The 14,700-nt window shown below is 31.8% G+C and overlaps 1 protein-coding gene across 1 annotated transcript; it reads left to right on the top strand.

Moving 5' to 3' along the window:
• Window positions 1-469: 469 nt before the first annotated feature.
• Window positions 470-8,518, top strand: LOC139519658 (uncharacterized protein DDB_G0283697-like). The gene is made up of 6 exons (XM_071311864.1): window positions 470-616; window positions 1,427-1,520; window positions 2,378-2,505; window positions 3,194-5,068; window positions 7,235-7,321; window positions 7,857-8,518. Exons 1-6 carry the CDS (start codon window positions 568-570, stop codon window positions 7,931-7,933), a joined length of 2,310 nt encoding a protein of 769 aa, XP_071167965.1. The 5' UTR covers window positions 470-567; the 3' UTR covers window positions 7,934-8,518.
• Window positions 8,519-14,700: the final 6,182 nt, after the last annotated feature.

A 14,700-nucleotide genomic window follows, 5' to 3' on the forward strand; every position in this document is an offset into this window, starting at 1 on the left:
ATTTTTTTTTACAATATAAAAATTTCGTGTGTAGATAGAAATGAAATAAAATATATGTATATATCCTTTTGGCTCCTTTTCTGTTCTTTTTTTTTGTCCTTTTCGGTCCCTTTCTGTTCCTTTTCTGTTCTTTTTCTATAAATCGTTGGACCGATTTAAATACTTCATTATTTTAGACTGGGAACCAATGGATCAATTATTTTCAAGTTTCAGTAATTATTTCATTTCAAGGCTAAGATATCTCCTTTGAACTTTTAGGAAAAAGGTTGGGAAAGGGGGGTATAAAAATAAAGAATAAAACGTAGACATGTTATAAGATTTAGTGAATATATTAGTAAGACTAGTATATATAGACAACATTAAAAGTATTATTCATCAGTTTATCATGTAAGTTTCTTTGTATGTATACATGTAACTATTACATACAGGGTATAATAATGGACAATTATGTACATGTCAATTTTACATCATATTAATGCACATTAGGATTTGATGAGTGTCAAAAAGGATGTACATCGATTTGTTTCTTCTTTCTCATAAGTATACAGTTTTTTAAAGTCGAAAGTAATGTACAGTTTTGAACGGAAAGTTTTTATTATCCTTCTTTTATATTATGGTAAGTTTTTCTTCTTTTCTTTTTCTAATATATCTGAATGTTGATGCATTTCTTCCCAAAAGTATATGGAACATTGCATATTAGTTCGTAACACGTATGAATTAAAATTGTATCTATCTTAAAACATGTCTATATACACGCTACACAATACATTTACAACTGTAGATATTTCAGTATACTATAGCTGTTCACGTTGTTTCGATACTTGACCAGTCTTAACTTTATAGACACAAAAATTGCTTCCATCTATCTATTTGCTATATATACAAATATTATGTGAAAATGCCGAGTCCTAGTTATTCGAAACATAAATTTTTCATTACGTTCAAATTATTTTGGCTATCCAAGAGACAACGTACCATCATTTCAAGATGTTGAACCATTTGATAAATTAATACACATTCTTATTCCCAACACTGGAGTCTTTTTTTTTAAACTTGGGGCTTCAGAACCCTTTTAAAGAGATGTTGCCGATTGTCGGCGTACTAGTTCAGTGCAATTGATGCATGATATATCCCCTTACATTTTTAATTTAGTTAAAAGATGATTTGTTGTATTCTTGTTTATGTTTGTATTTTATCATTTATTGCTTGACCCTGTAGTAAGAGTGTTATTCTTATAATTAAGATTTTACCATTCATATTTATTTAAAAATGAACATAAAAAGAACCAATAGTTGTTAATTTCTGTGTCATTTGGTCTCTTGTGAAGAGTTATCTAATTGGCAATCATATCACATCTACACATTTTATATATTGAACGTTGTTGGTGCCTTTTTTTCTATGATGACATTTACTTCTTCTCTTTCAGTTGATCTGAGCAAAGGATGTGATTTATACAAATGTGGAACACAACGCAGAACAGCAGAAAATTCATTTAATAAAGATAAATATATCTTCTGCAGGTAAATGTATTATCGAAGCAACGCTATCATAAAACAGTGGATAATTACACTTTTACAATGACCAATATCATTTCATTTTCTTTGACGTTTTTCTTTTGCTGTTTTCTAGTCACCAAATGCAGCAGCGTTATCAATAATTATTTCAGGAATGACTGTAATATTTTTTCTGTCTATGAAGAAATAACATAAAAAATTTGGTGCACACTGAATAACGCGCGTAGCGAGTTATTAAAGAGTGTGCACCACATTTTTTATGTTATTTAGAATAGACAGAAAAAATATTACAGTAATTTCTTATAATTTAATTCTAAATTTCATTTTAAACCGTAGAAAACCATGCAAAAACGTTGATGACGTCACGGTCACATGACTAAATTATACTTTATATGCACATAGTTTTTCTATATATATATGCACATCTCATAACAAAATAACGTCAGCCAATTAGAAGACGCGTTACATCCAAAATTAAATTATATCAATATATACATATATATGGGAAAAAATGGAAAAGTACTTGCAACAAAATAAATAAACACGGAAAAGATAGCTGCTGAAAATAAATATACATTGTTGTAGTTTGTTGCTGTTTATCATGTTTGTTATTCTTTAATTGTTTTTACATAACAGGAACACTTCAGTTAAAAAGTTTTATGCATATGGGCATATGATGATCTAGTGTTGATTGCCTTCTACGTGTTCGTCTATTGGTCTTTGGTGAACAGTGGTCTCATTGTCAATCACACTACATCATCTTATTGTTTTATGGAAAAGATAATGCAGTAAAATTATTTTGCATGCATTGTATTTCTCGAAAAAAATATATGTGTTGATTATGTCTTATTCATTTTAAACAGGTCTTTACAAAGTTATTTGGTGTGTTTGAGAAAATTGTCCACTACATGTATCCATGACAACCACGTTGAGCAAGTTCTGTCAAGATATAGTTTAACCTGTCATAAAAACCCATGGGAGGAACCAATTGGTAAGTATAATTCTCGTTCTAAGCATTCATTTTATTTCTATATTTATTGGAATTTTTGTCCGTTTTTTTTTATGCCCTAGCAGCATTGAAATAAATCGTCTGTATGGCATTTGCTGAGCAAAGACTTGAAATCAACATTTGGCACTAGAACTTGAAAACCCCATCTGTCCGTTGTTTTTCTCAAAGCCATGATATTTATTATTCATATCTTGCCTTTCTATATGTTCTGAATATTGTTCAAGATTACCCAACCCTCCTTTCAACGCATTGAATTCCTTCTTTGATTCCAAAAGTCTTTTATATAATGGATAGATGTTAGTAACATGAACATAGTACAAGATTCCTCTTACGTCTGACGACATTTAACATTACACGGCTTCAGATAAAAAGTTGATTATTATGCATAAAAGCATGTGATAAGCATATATGCGATAAGCATGTGAAATATACAGTTCTGTTATCGATTCATGTTTTGAATAAGAATAACAAAATGTGGTATGATTGCCATTATGTACGTTTTAAAGCAACTGACACCGGATATGTATTGTACATTTGTTTAAATAAAAACAAAATATAAATGTCAAGTGTTGCATTGCAACTTCGAATTCATGTGGAAGGATCGAAACTAGCAATCAAGCACAGAACTATCGATACCAAATTAAGAAAGATATTTTCTTTTTTATTTCAGATGTGCAAGTCTCTTATTTTGAAAATAACAAAATCAAAAAGGCGCAAAGAACAGACGACCTGTATGATGATCTTGGAGAGAAAATGGCCGCCAAAAGAAATAAGAACACAAAGAAAGACGATCAGTTCGATGATTTTGGAGAGAAAATGAAGGCCAGAGCAAATAAACACACCATCAAAGACGAACAATTCGATGACATGAAAGAAAAAACAAGAAAAAGAAAAAATAGTAAACGTAATAAACCTGACGATATTTACGATGATATTGGTGAGAAAATGAAAAAAGGAAGAGAACGGAAAACAGATGATAAATTTGATGATTTTGGAGAAACCAGACGAAATAAAATACGTCAGAAGGCATTCAAAGATGGAAAGAAAGATGATTTATATGACGATTTTGACGAAACAAATAGACGCGAAAGGGATGATATAAGAGATGATGTCTTTGATGACAAAGGTGACAGTCGAATTGGCAACAGGCAAACGTACAGATCTCGATTTAATGCCGGTGTAAGAGATAGACGAAATCGACAATTTTCATCTAGATTTGGAAAATTTTCACTAAACGATTACATTGATAGGGGAGATGATGACGAGGATGAAGATTTTACATCGGAAAATGACGAAATTGAATATGATGAAAGTTATGTAAATAACCATATCAGGGGCCATTTTGAATCTGCAGAGGTCAATGATTTTGATTCATATTCAAGTGAAATAGCAGACAACAGTAGAGACAGCTCTGATGAGAGCGATAGGAAAATCGTGCGCATGCACTCAAGTAACAAAAGCATTAACGCAGCACACTACAAACCTACATTCCCAATTAGAAATTTTGGAGCCGATCTCGACGATTATTTTGACGATATATACGATTTCGACGATGAATTACCTGATTTAGAAGATATCATGAAAAGCCGTTACCTTCACGGAAATTATATGAATATGATGTCAAATGTTGGGAATTATCCGAATAGAATGTCAAACGGCCACAGTTACCTGAATAGAATGGCAAACGGGGGAAATTATCCGAATAGAATGTCAAACGGGGGAAATTATCAAAATAGAATGTCAAACAGGGGAAATTATCCGAATAGAATGTCAAACCGGCAAAGTTATCTGAATAGAATGTCAAATGGTGGAAATTATCTGAATAGAATTTTCAATGGACCCGTCAACCCTTTCTTCTTTGATAACGACGATTTGTACGATGACGATTTGATGGAATTCGACGATCTTGATGATGGATTTTACAGCAACGGTTTTGAAAATGATGCTTTTGATGATATAAATGAAAACTTACTTAAATACAAAAAATTTGGAAAACAGAGACACTTAATTAGAACCGATTCTGATAGCTCGAGTGAAGAATTTGGCATGGTCAATAATAGATTTCGAACAAATAAAGCCGTTTTCGACGAATATGATTCAAATGAGAATAGGTTAATCTTTGGACAAAGAGGAATAAAATCGAAACTTTCGGATGTCGACGATTATTTTGACGATGTAAAAGATGATATCTATGACGATGATTTTCACGGGGAAGGAACAAAACCTCATCATTACTATTCATCTGATAGTAGTAGTGATTCAAATGAACAAATAATTCCTAATTTTAACTTTTTAACAAAATCTTCTAATAAAAGAAACACAAAGACAAAACCAAAACCAAGCAAAAATTCCACAAGTTCCAACAGCAAAAGGCAAATATTAAGTCAATATAATAATTTCCCAGAAGGATTGAAATTTCCGTCAAATGATATCCCACTATCGGAGAAATTAGGTATAAATCTGGATAGCCAACCAAAACGCAGGTCTTTACAAATGAGTGAGGGATTTACCCCTGATGTAAAGAAAGAACGACTGCCCAGAAAAGGTAATAAAACAATAATTTACATTTAAAAAAATTGATAAAAATTCAAAGAGGTCATAAAACAATTTCATGAAATCTGTTTGTCCTCACAATCACATGGTTTCTCGATGTTCCGGTATTTGAAATAAACAAGTACAAACTACTTGCGACAAAAACACATCTATATATTATATGTATAGTAAATTGGTTATTGGTTAGTATTTTTATTAATTTTAGTTCATTTATATATTTCGGAGTTAACATTATCACTAAGAACCATCAGTGGTCTCCGTCTGTTTTCTGCTCTTTGGTCGGGTTGTTGACTCCCAAGTCAGGAGCCTCTGGCCTTTGTTAGTCTTGTATTATTTTAATTTTAGTTTCTTGTGTACAATTTGGAAATTAGTATGGCGTTCATTATCACTGAACTAGTATATATTTGATTAGGGGCCAGTTGAAGGACGCCTCCGGGTGCGGGAATTTCTCGCTACATTGAAGACCTGTTGGTGACCTTCTGCTGTTGCTTTTTTCTATGGTTGGGTTGTTGTCTCTTTGGCACATTCCCCATTTCCATTCTCAATTTTATCTTTAACACATTTCCCATTTCCATTCTCAATTTTATCAATAATAAATAAAATGAAATAACACGATTCGTATAAATCATCGCACTTCACTTCACTTCACCACCAAAGCCAAACTCTTAAAAAACCAGACAAACAATAACGACTGACGTGGGTTAGATAGTCTGATTTTGTACAGACACAAAATTGGATTGAGTAAACAAGTTCTGTGAAGGCACAAATCTCCCCAATTGACATTCTATACCATATGTTAAAAAAAATCAAAAAACACAATGAAAAGCCCACACAATACTGCTACCAATAGGATGATCGATCAATTACTTAAACAAGGACGCATGACAAGCAGACATTCAAAATGTGCTCGCTACTGCTAGTTGCAAGTTCGAAACGAATGATATGTCATAGTCCACACACAAACGACATTCAATGGGATATATTTTAGTAGGAACAATATAAATTGACACTTATGGCTGTTAAATAGAGTACTCGAATACATAACTGCTGTGTAAGATTCTTATACTAGCGTTAACGAACATTTATATTAGAAGCTGTTGAAAAAATTATTCCCATATTAAATAATAAAATACAATCGGGATTAGTTTTTATTTATGCAATATCAATTTTTGTGGCTGTCACGGGTGTAGGCGACCCACACATGTACACATTTAAATTTTCAACAAAGTACACATTTTCGATATACTTAGACCCTGTTCACACTAGTATTTTTTTTATCGATCTAAATAAAACCAGTTAGCGTTCACATTATCTTTAATCATATCGATCTCTATCGGTCTAATATGAACCACTGCGTTCACACTACAATTAAAAACGCAATCGATCTAACCTTTTTGCCCGTAAAACTGTAAACACTGACTGATTTATCAAATTCATGTGCTGATACACTGATACACACACTTGGAAAAAAAATTGGATAAAGTTATTGTTTCTCTTGAATCACAATTTAAAATTTTGTATCTGGTGTTATTGCAGTTTTCGTTAATTTTGAAAAAAATAACTGTAGCAACGAAGTTACAACACGACGCCGGAAATACTGCGGTTCCTGCAAAGAAAAAAAAATCAACCAAAGAAAAGAAGACACAGATTTCGCAAATCTATGCTATGGTGAAGACAACATGTTTACAGTTTGTTTTAAAGGTCTTTTAACAGAGACATATGGGTTAAACAACGAACCTCTGAGATAGTTTTGCCGCTATACATGCGCATACGTTATTTTCGTTTCAATCGTACTAGTTTAAACCGATCTCTTCGTTCACATCTAAAGTAAGATCGGTTTACTTTAGATCGATTCAAACGAAACTACCTCTTTTGGTGTTTTAGTTTAGACCGATTGAAGATCGATTCAATGCGTTCACATTAGCCCTTAAACCGATCTAAAGTGAACCGGTCTAGTTTAAATCGATAAAAATGTCCTAGTGTGAACGGGGTCTTATATGCAAACATTGACAAAACCACGAAATTAATATCCAAGAAAATGATTTTTTTTCTCAATCCACGAAAATTGGTATACACTGTGGTTGTTGTTGTTGTATTGTTGTCTTGTCGACGTTTACGACATATATCCTTTATTTGTAATAATATTTTTTTTCTTCAGAATTTTTACCAAAACCAACAAATCATAAAAGTGGCGAACATTCATTATTTACGCATGCACATTTTCGTACAGAAAGGTTAAAGACGGGTATGTATTATTCCTTGTTATTTATTTGAGTTTTTTAACGGCAAGTATTTCGAACGCTCAGCTTCATATTAACCCTTTTCTTATGTATATATAGTGTCCGCCAAGAAGCTTTATCTTAAAGTGTAAAGATGGGATATCATAGAAGATCAAAGTTTGTAATTTGGTTTTAAAGAAGGCCAATGGAATATGTGCAAAATGATAAACATTCCTTTAAAATATTAAAACAACAAACGTATACGCTTAAGGTGTGATATTTTAACATATATAAAACATGATATGCCCTTACAAAAATGTATAAAGTAACAGTACATATTTATCATGTCTTGTAATAAGAAATACTTTTAATACAATTCTAATTAAAATATAGATCTCTGATTTTGTTAAACTTCATTTGTAGTATAACGAAATCGAAGATCAATATTTCAATTAGTTGTTTTCAGACTAAATGTAATTTTCAACAGATTAGAAAAACCAAAGATGCTTGCTCGTGTAGCTGTTTTTCAACATTAAATCAGATATATGGTTTTATTTTCAGGTCTTGATAGTGGCAGCTTCATACTTAGACCATACAACTTTGTTCTACTTATATCTGTTATTTTAGTTATTTTATAACTTATGTCTACATCAAAGTTGTATAATTACTTTAAAATAGGTTGTTTGTTTCTGCTTGATGTTGATTCTCATTTGATTGAAAATTCGAATTTGGTATGCGGAGCTGTATAGTTATGCTAAACTTTCAGGGGCGCCTGATATATCAATTTAGGGTTTAAGGGATTCAGTGGCGGATCCAGGATGCTCAAAAAGCCTAAACGGTCAACGAAAATGTTTGCCTATAAGAGGGTTTCTCAATTCATAAAGAAGAAAAATTAATTACTAAACCTGACAACAGTTAGGCTTGGAATTGGTCCCTCTGATTTCTTTCGCTTTTTTTTTTATTAAATTTTCGATAAATCGAAAGGAAGCCTCGATACATTGTGTTTTAGTATTTGTTGATAGTTTGAAAGTTAAAAAGAAATGTTATTATTCGTTGACTTGGGTATGGCAATGGGAGCACAGTGGCTTATTCGGATTTTACAATGTTTTGTCTCATAATTCTTTTAAAATGGCATTTCTATTTTATATTTATTTATGTATTCATGTATAATGTTATGTTTTGTAATGTTAATGGTGAGACTTAAATAAACTCATTGTATTATTTTGTATTTTTTTTTAATTCAAATTTGATTGTGTTTAATGCTGTTGCAAATTAATATATGTGAAATATATTAAAGAATTGAATTTAAAATAATGTTACTGTAAATACAATGTATTTGTTGCGATTTAAAATAAAAAGCATCTCTGATATTTAAAATATAATTGAAATAATTGGGTTACCTTTCTTTTGACAAACAGTTAAACATTTGCTAATCTTAATAAATTGTTTAAATATTATAAATTTACCGTTTTTTTTAATTGAAATATTCCCCTATAAAAGGTGCATTAAGTCCTTCTTGTCTGATATTGCTCAAAATCAGTGAAAATATACGGTAATTTAGTCATTGTACAATACGATAGGTATCACTTGACAATGGGATTAATAGTTCCTCCCCCTACCTCGCGACTGTTAAAGCGTTTTTAACAATCAAAAATGACAGAGGTATGAAAGGATGTTAAAATAGGGATATGCTGAAGACAATTTGACCCGTTTTCGTCTTGGAATAAAGGGTTAGGGAAGTGGAAATAGGAGGGAGGAATTGGTAGTAGTGGGAAGTGGGAGTTGAAATCCCACTCTAACCTTAAATCACTCATTCGTTGGGTTTATGTTTACCCAAAGCTTAAGTTAACGTTCTCGGTTCTTAGGTGTGTCTATTCTCGTTAGCCCGCAATCTTGTCTTCTTTCTTGCAATAACAAAACATCTATGCATTGTCTTCCTGAATCCGATTTTTTTTTATCACAGTTGGTCGTGTGTCGTTGAACGATGGAGTGTATGGATTTGTTTTATAATGATATTAGTATGAAACATTGACCATACCGCTATTGTGAAATTTCTCATCACAATAATTGACCGACAGGTGTCACTAGAAGAGCTGGAACTGTTGTTATTCTGAACCTCCTTTAAGTCTTCATTACGCATGTAGTAAGGTGGTAGGGTATGTTTTTGCCGAATCGTTAGTTTTCGCAATCTGTGACGTATTTTCAGTTTAAAACTTTTATAAACCCTAGACGATTCAGAGCTCAAACTGATAGAAATACAGATCCATCGGAACTCACGTTCATAGAGATCTATATGATATTTTGATTCGTTTGTTTAGAGCGTTGTTTAGGATGTTTATACATCTGTCTTTGGTTAAAGATTGTCGTCACTATATCATTTAGTATATTTTGTCTTAGGATTGCTGTGCTATTGACGTAAATATTTGTGTCTCTAATTCTTCGTCATTTTATCCCTTTCTGCGCCCATTGTATTAATTTTTTTAATCAACATGTGTTTCGTTTAATCTCAGTTCTTCATTGGTTAAAATCCGATTATGAAGTCGAATTTTCTTGTTTTCTTTGAATTTCCTTTTGTAATGGCATGAAAAAAGAAAATATAAACACTTTATTACCAGAAACCCATCTTCTTCGATTCTCGACAGTTAAATTTTAAAGATTTAAATCGCGAGGCTGTGGTTAAATATCCTATCACCCTCGATGTAGTGGTAAAATCCACATTTTTTATTATAATTGTATGAGAATATGTTTCTTGCCCGAAAGTCATACTAAACCTAACCTATATTTTCTCTGAAAACATATTTTTCAAATTGTCTCTTGATGAAATTACATAGTTTAAATCTATTCGCTATGTAAATTTTATGGTCCGAAATGGTTTAAATGTGTGTATATTTTATTTTATCTCCAAGAGATTTACTTATTTGTTACGTCAGATTCTCTTTATTAAATAGATCTTTTGTAATAGAAAAGTTTTCTTTATTGATTTATGTTATAAGTTTGGAAAATTACACGACAAGCCTCAAAACGAACAATTGAAGGTCCTAAATAGAGTTACTATAATCGTTTTTGATAAAACTTTCTCTTTGGTGTTGTATCTTTAGTTTTTATAAGATATCAAGAGTTTTCTAGATCTTTCTAGAAAAAAATACATTTCTAAATAAATTGTTCATGTTATGCTTTTATTAATAGTAAGGAAATATTAACTCATTTCCTTACAGGAACGCCTTTCTTCAATTACATAAAATTTAAACCAAACAGAAATGCATTTGATCATTTGTACTATCTGATACATAAATGATCATCTTAGTTTGACTTGAACATTTTTTAAATTAACTATGTCTTCTGAAAAAAGTGATATAATTGCTTATGAATGTATCCAGATGATTCCACGTAATTGTTAAAATGTATTAATTTAGAACAATTTGTACTATAGTTCATATGTAACCGTTTAACTTTGAACTGGCAAGTCAGCATAAAAAATGAAATAGCGTCGTTATGTCCTATAAGCCAGGGGCGTAGCTAGGCAATTTTGATGTGTACGCAATGCCGGAGAAGGTAGTCATACGGCCGGGGGTCTGGGGGTAAATGGTGCAAAATCCTGCATTCTCGCAATTTCCGATGACTTAAAATGACCTCACAGAAATCTTACTTTCAGGAGAAACAAGTCAACTTTGGAAATAAATAATCAGAAAAAACAAAGAAACCCGTACTGTTGGGCTTAACAATTTGTTTTTTCTTTTCTTATGTGTAGTGGGTTAAAATGGCTTGATTAGGTATATTTTATTTGTTACTTAATCATGCTGAACCCACTTTACATATAGAAAACAAACTAATTTCTAAGCCAACACTGTACAACTTAAATGGTATTTTTCTTATTGAGATAATACATAAATAAAAATTCGAATCAGACACATATAAATTTATGTTTTATTTTATGAGTGAACAAGCAGTGTTTTTCAGCTTTTTTTTTTCTCTCAAAGATAATTCTGAAAAATCAATGCCCATTTCCTTTCTTTTTTCTACTAAAGATGTCCAAAACCGTGTCTGTTTTAATTTTGTTTTCTTAGTATATGTTCAAAAGACCGAGTTCAGATAAACGATTCGTTTTCATTGTATTTCTCAACTAGGTCTTTACTCTTCTCATGGTACTAAAGAACCGTTCTGCCCGCGATGCCGTCGAGACCGGCATACATGCAAATACATTAAGTATCTGAAAGATTCCCGGGTATCCTTGGTTTATAACATTTAATGTTTCCTGTAGCTTGTTAGGATTGTTATCAAAATATCCAGTCCATTTTGTTAACCATCTCCGAATTTCGATCTCGAAATTCGTCTTTTGTAACATGGGCATCATCTGCATTTCATTAAAGATTATGTCCCCAACAGCTAAAGTAAGTTGGTCAATGATTGTGGGATTAACTTTTGTGCGACATAACGTGGCTCTGCTGTCAGAAATCTTGTATTCAACTCTGCTATCAAATGATCGACGAAAGGTAGATACATGTCCAGTTTCATAAGAATGAATTGATGTCCATGGTCTCTTAAGAATGTCATATTTTATTTCATCAGTTATTTTGGAATCTTCAGAAAAGATGTCAGGGTAAGGAGGCATAGAAGATGTGACGTGACAATTGTGTTTTGACACCCGGAGGACTTAAAGCCATTTTAAATTGTTTGTATCCGCATCAGAATCACGACGCTGATTTCGTAAATGAAAAGGGAAGACTAGTTTTCGGAACGGAATATAGCTACAAAGTGATCATTAACATATTTGTTTTTTTTTTTGGTTTTTTTTTTTTATTAACTTCATTACTTTAGTTAAATTCTTACTAGATTTACCATATTTTTATTTTTGTGAGATTTTCGATGTGTACGCAACTGCGTTATTGCGTACGGGTTGCTACGCACCTGTAAGCTTTAGTTAAATGTGTAGCTTGCTTTTTGATTTTTATTCCTGTCTGAAGTTTAATACAGAAAGAAAAACGTATTGCACATGAAAGCTATAATATTTTACAACACAACGTTCCACATCAAAATGCAATCAGACACTCTTTTGAAATTGTATTCGTGCTAAAATTTGAAAGATGGCTATCATTAGGATTATTAATGTCAAGTAAAGTAATTTCTTCTGTTTATTATTTTAAAAGCATTTTTATAAATTATTATTTTAAAAGCATTTTTATAAATTATGATTTTAAAAGCATTTTTATAAATTATTATTTTAAAAGCAACAATATATGTAGTGTACTTTAATATGATTTGTATAATGTATATAAACTCATCATAAATACCAAGATTTAATTTTGTATTTACGCCAGACGCGCGTTTCGTCTACAAAAGACTCATCAGTGACGCTCGAATTTAAAAAAGTTTAAAAGGCCAAATAAAGTACGAATTTGAAGAACATTGAGGACCAAAATTCCTAAAAGTTTTGTCAAATACAGCTAAGGTAATCTATTACTGTGGTAGAAACGCCTTATTATTTAAAAAAATCAAAGGTTTTGTAAATAGTTATCTTATAAATATGACCATATCAAAGATAATTCATTTCAACAAACAAGTGCTGACTACTGGGCTGGTGATACCCTCGGGGTATTAAAACTCCACCAGCAGTGGCATCGACCCAGTAGTTGTAAATAAACTCTTCAAAGATATCAGGATTTAATTTTGTATTTACGCCAGACTCGCGTTTCGTATACCAGTGGTTTTCCCGTTCACAATCTAGATCTTACTATTCATGTACCGGATAGTTCGATTTGTAAACTGGGAATGACGTATAGGTAAAAGTGGTTCATAGCACTAAACATAAATATGGGGATGACTTTCTACAACAATAGACCTCTGTGTTGGAGTTCATTACCATTTTGTTCCTTGTATCGTCTTGTTTTATATAAATTTATTGTTGCGTGTGGTGATATTCATACTAAAAATCGGGCTAAGAATGATAATAATTGTAAGAAAACTTTACAAGTTGTATTGAAATTAAAAGATTTTTCTTGATATGTTTATGAATAATAAAGGCAACAGTTGTATACCGTTGTTCGAAATTCATAAATCGATTGAGAAAAAAACAAATGTGGGTTACAAACTAAAACTTAGGGAAACACATCAAATATAAGAGGAGAACTACGACACAACCGAAACCTAACATTAAAATGAAACGCACACAGAAACGAACTATAATAACAATGGCTATTTTTCTGACTTTGAACATGACATTTTAAGAACAAAATGGTGGGTTAAACCTGGTTTTGTGGCTAGCCAACCCCCCCCCCCCCCCCCCCCCCCGCTTTTATGGCAATGTTAAATATAACATTAAAATGACATTAAATGAAATACTACTTAGATTGATAGGCGGCATGTGATAAGTACCACTTGTATCAAACGAGAGGATTCGTGTTAGTCTCTCATGAGTTTTGAGTCAAGATAAGGAGCTGCGCCGCGTCACATTTACACCCTTACAATAATTTCACTCCTGTTCTAAAGTCTCAGTTTTTTTATAACATTTGTTTTTTATGTTGACTTTTGTTCTTTCTGGCCTGGTGGAATTTGTATTACGATTGTAATAGTAATATGTATCTTCATCGGTTCGCAATTTTAAGTTAAACGACAGGGCTTACATGCTTTCCGAGCACCTCTTATATAGTCTTTAGTTTTCTGTGTTGTACATTGTGTTCATTTTTTTTTCTTTTTGTCGTAGTTTTAATTTAGCCATGGCGTTGTCAGTTTATATTCGATCTATGAGTTTGACTGTCCCTCTAGTATCTTTCGCCCCTCTTTTGTAATCCGTTTCAATTCTAGCATAGTTTGACCTGATTTTGATAAAATTTGGTAATGTATCATTTTAATCCTATTTTTGATAAGAGTGCAAGTGAACCTAGCATGTAGTTTATATGGATATTTATATACTGATATACAGTTTTATTTATCTCCCAAATGGTACTTTTATGATAACCTTTTTAAAAAAAGTTATATGTGATTATAACTGTTGTTTGTTTTTTGTTTCAATTCTGTGTTCTGTTATTTCGTTGTTTTCCTCTTATAGTTGATATGTACCCTCTGTTTTGGTTTGTAACTCGGATTTGTTTTCTCTCGATCGATTTATGCCTTTTGAACAGCGGTATACTGCTGCCAATAATAAAATACACTATTACTTTATGAAAAAGACAGATTGAATGTGATTGCCTATGAGATTACTTTTTATCAGAGACCAAATCAATTAGATATTTAAAACAAGTGTAAATAACTGTAACAGCCCTCAACAATGAAAAATATTCATAATGTGTAAGTAGCGATAACAGTTCTGGACAAAATTCAAAGCAATTCAATAAAATTGAGAATTGAAATGGGGAATGTGTCAAAGAGACAACAACCCGACCATAGAAAAAACAACAGCAGAAGGTCACTA

The sequence above is a fragment of the Mytilus edulis genome, chromosome 4 (assembly GCF_963676685.1).
Source record: "Mytilus edulis chromosome 4, xbMytEdul2.2, whole genome shotgun sequence".
Lineage (NCBI taxonomy): Eukaryota > Metazoa > Mollusca > Bivalvia > Mytilida > Mytilidae > Mytilus > Mytilus edulis.

Coding starts and splice junctions, on each gene's coding strand:
- LOC139519658 (XM_071311864.1), top strand. CDS start 568: ATGTACAGTTTTGAACGGAAAGTTTTTATTATCCTTCTTTTATATTAT. Junction 617..1,426: donor TATCCTTCTTTTATATTATG/GTAAGTTTTTCT, acceptor CTTCTCTTTCAG/TTGATCTGAGCAAAGGATGT. Junction 5,069..7,234: donor AGAACGACTGCCCAGAAAAG/GTAATAAAACAA, acceptor TTTTTTCTTCAG/AATTTTTACCAAAACCAACA.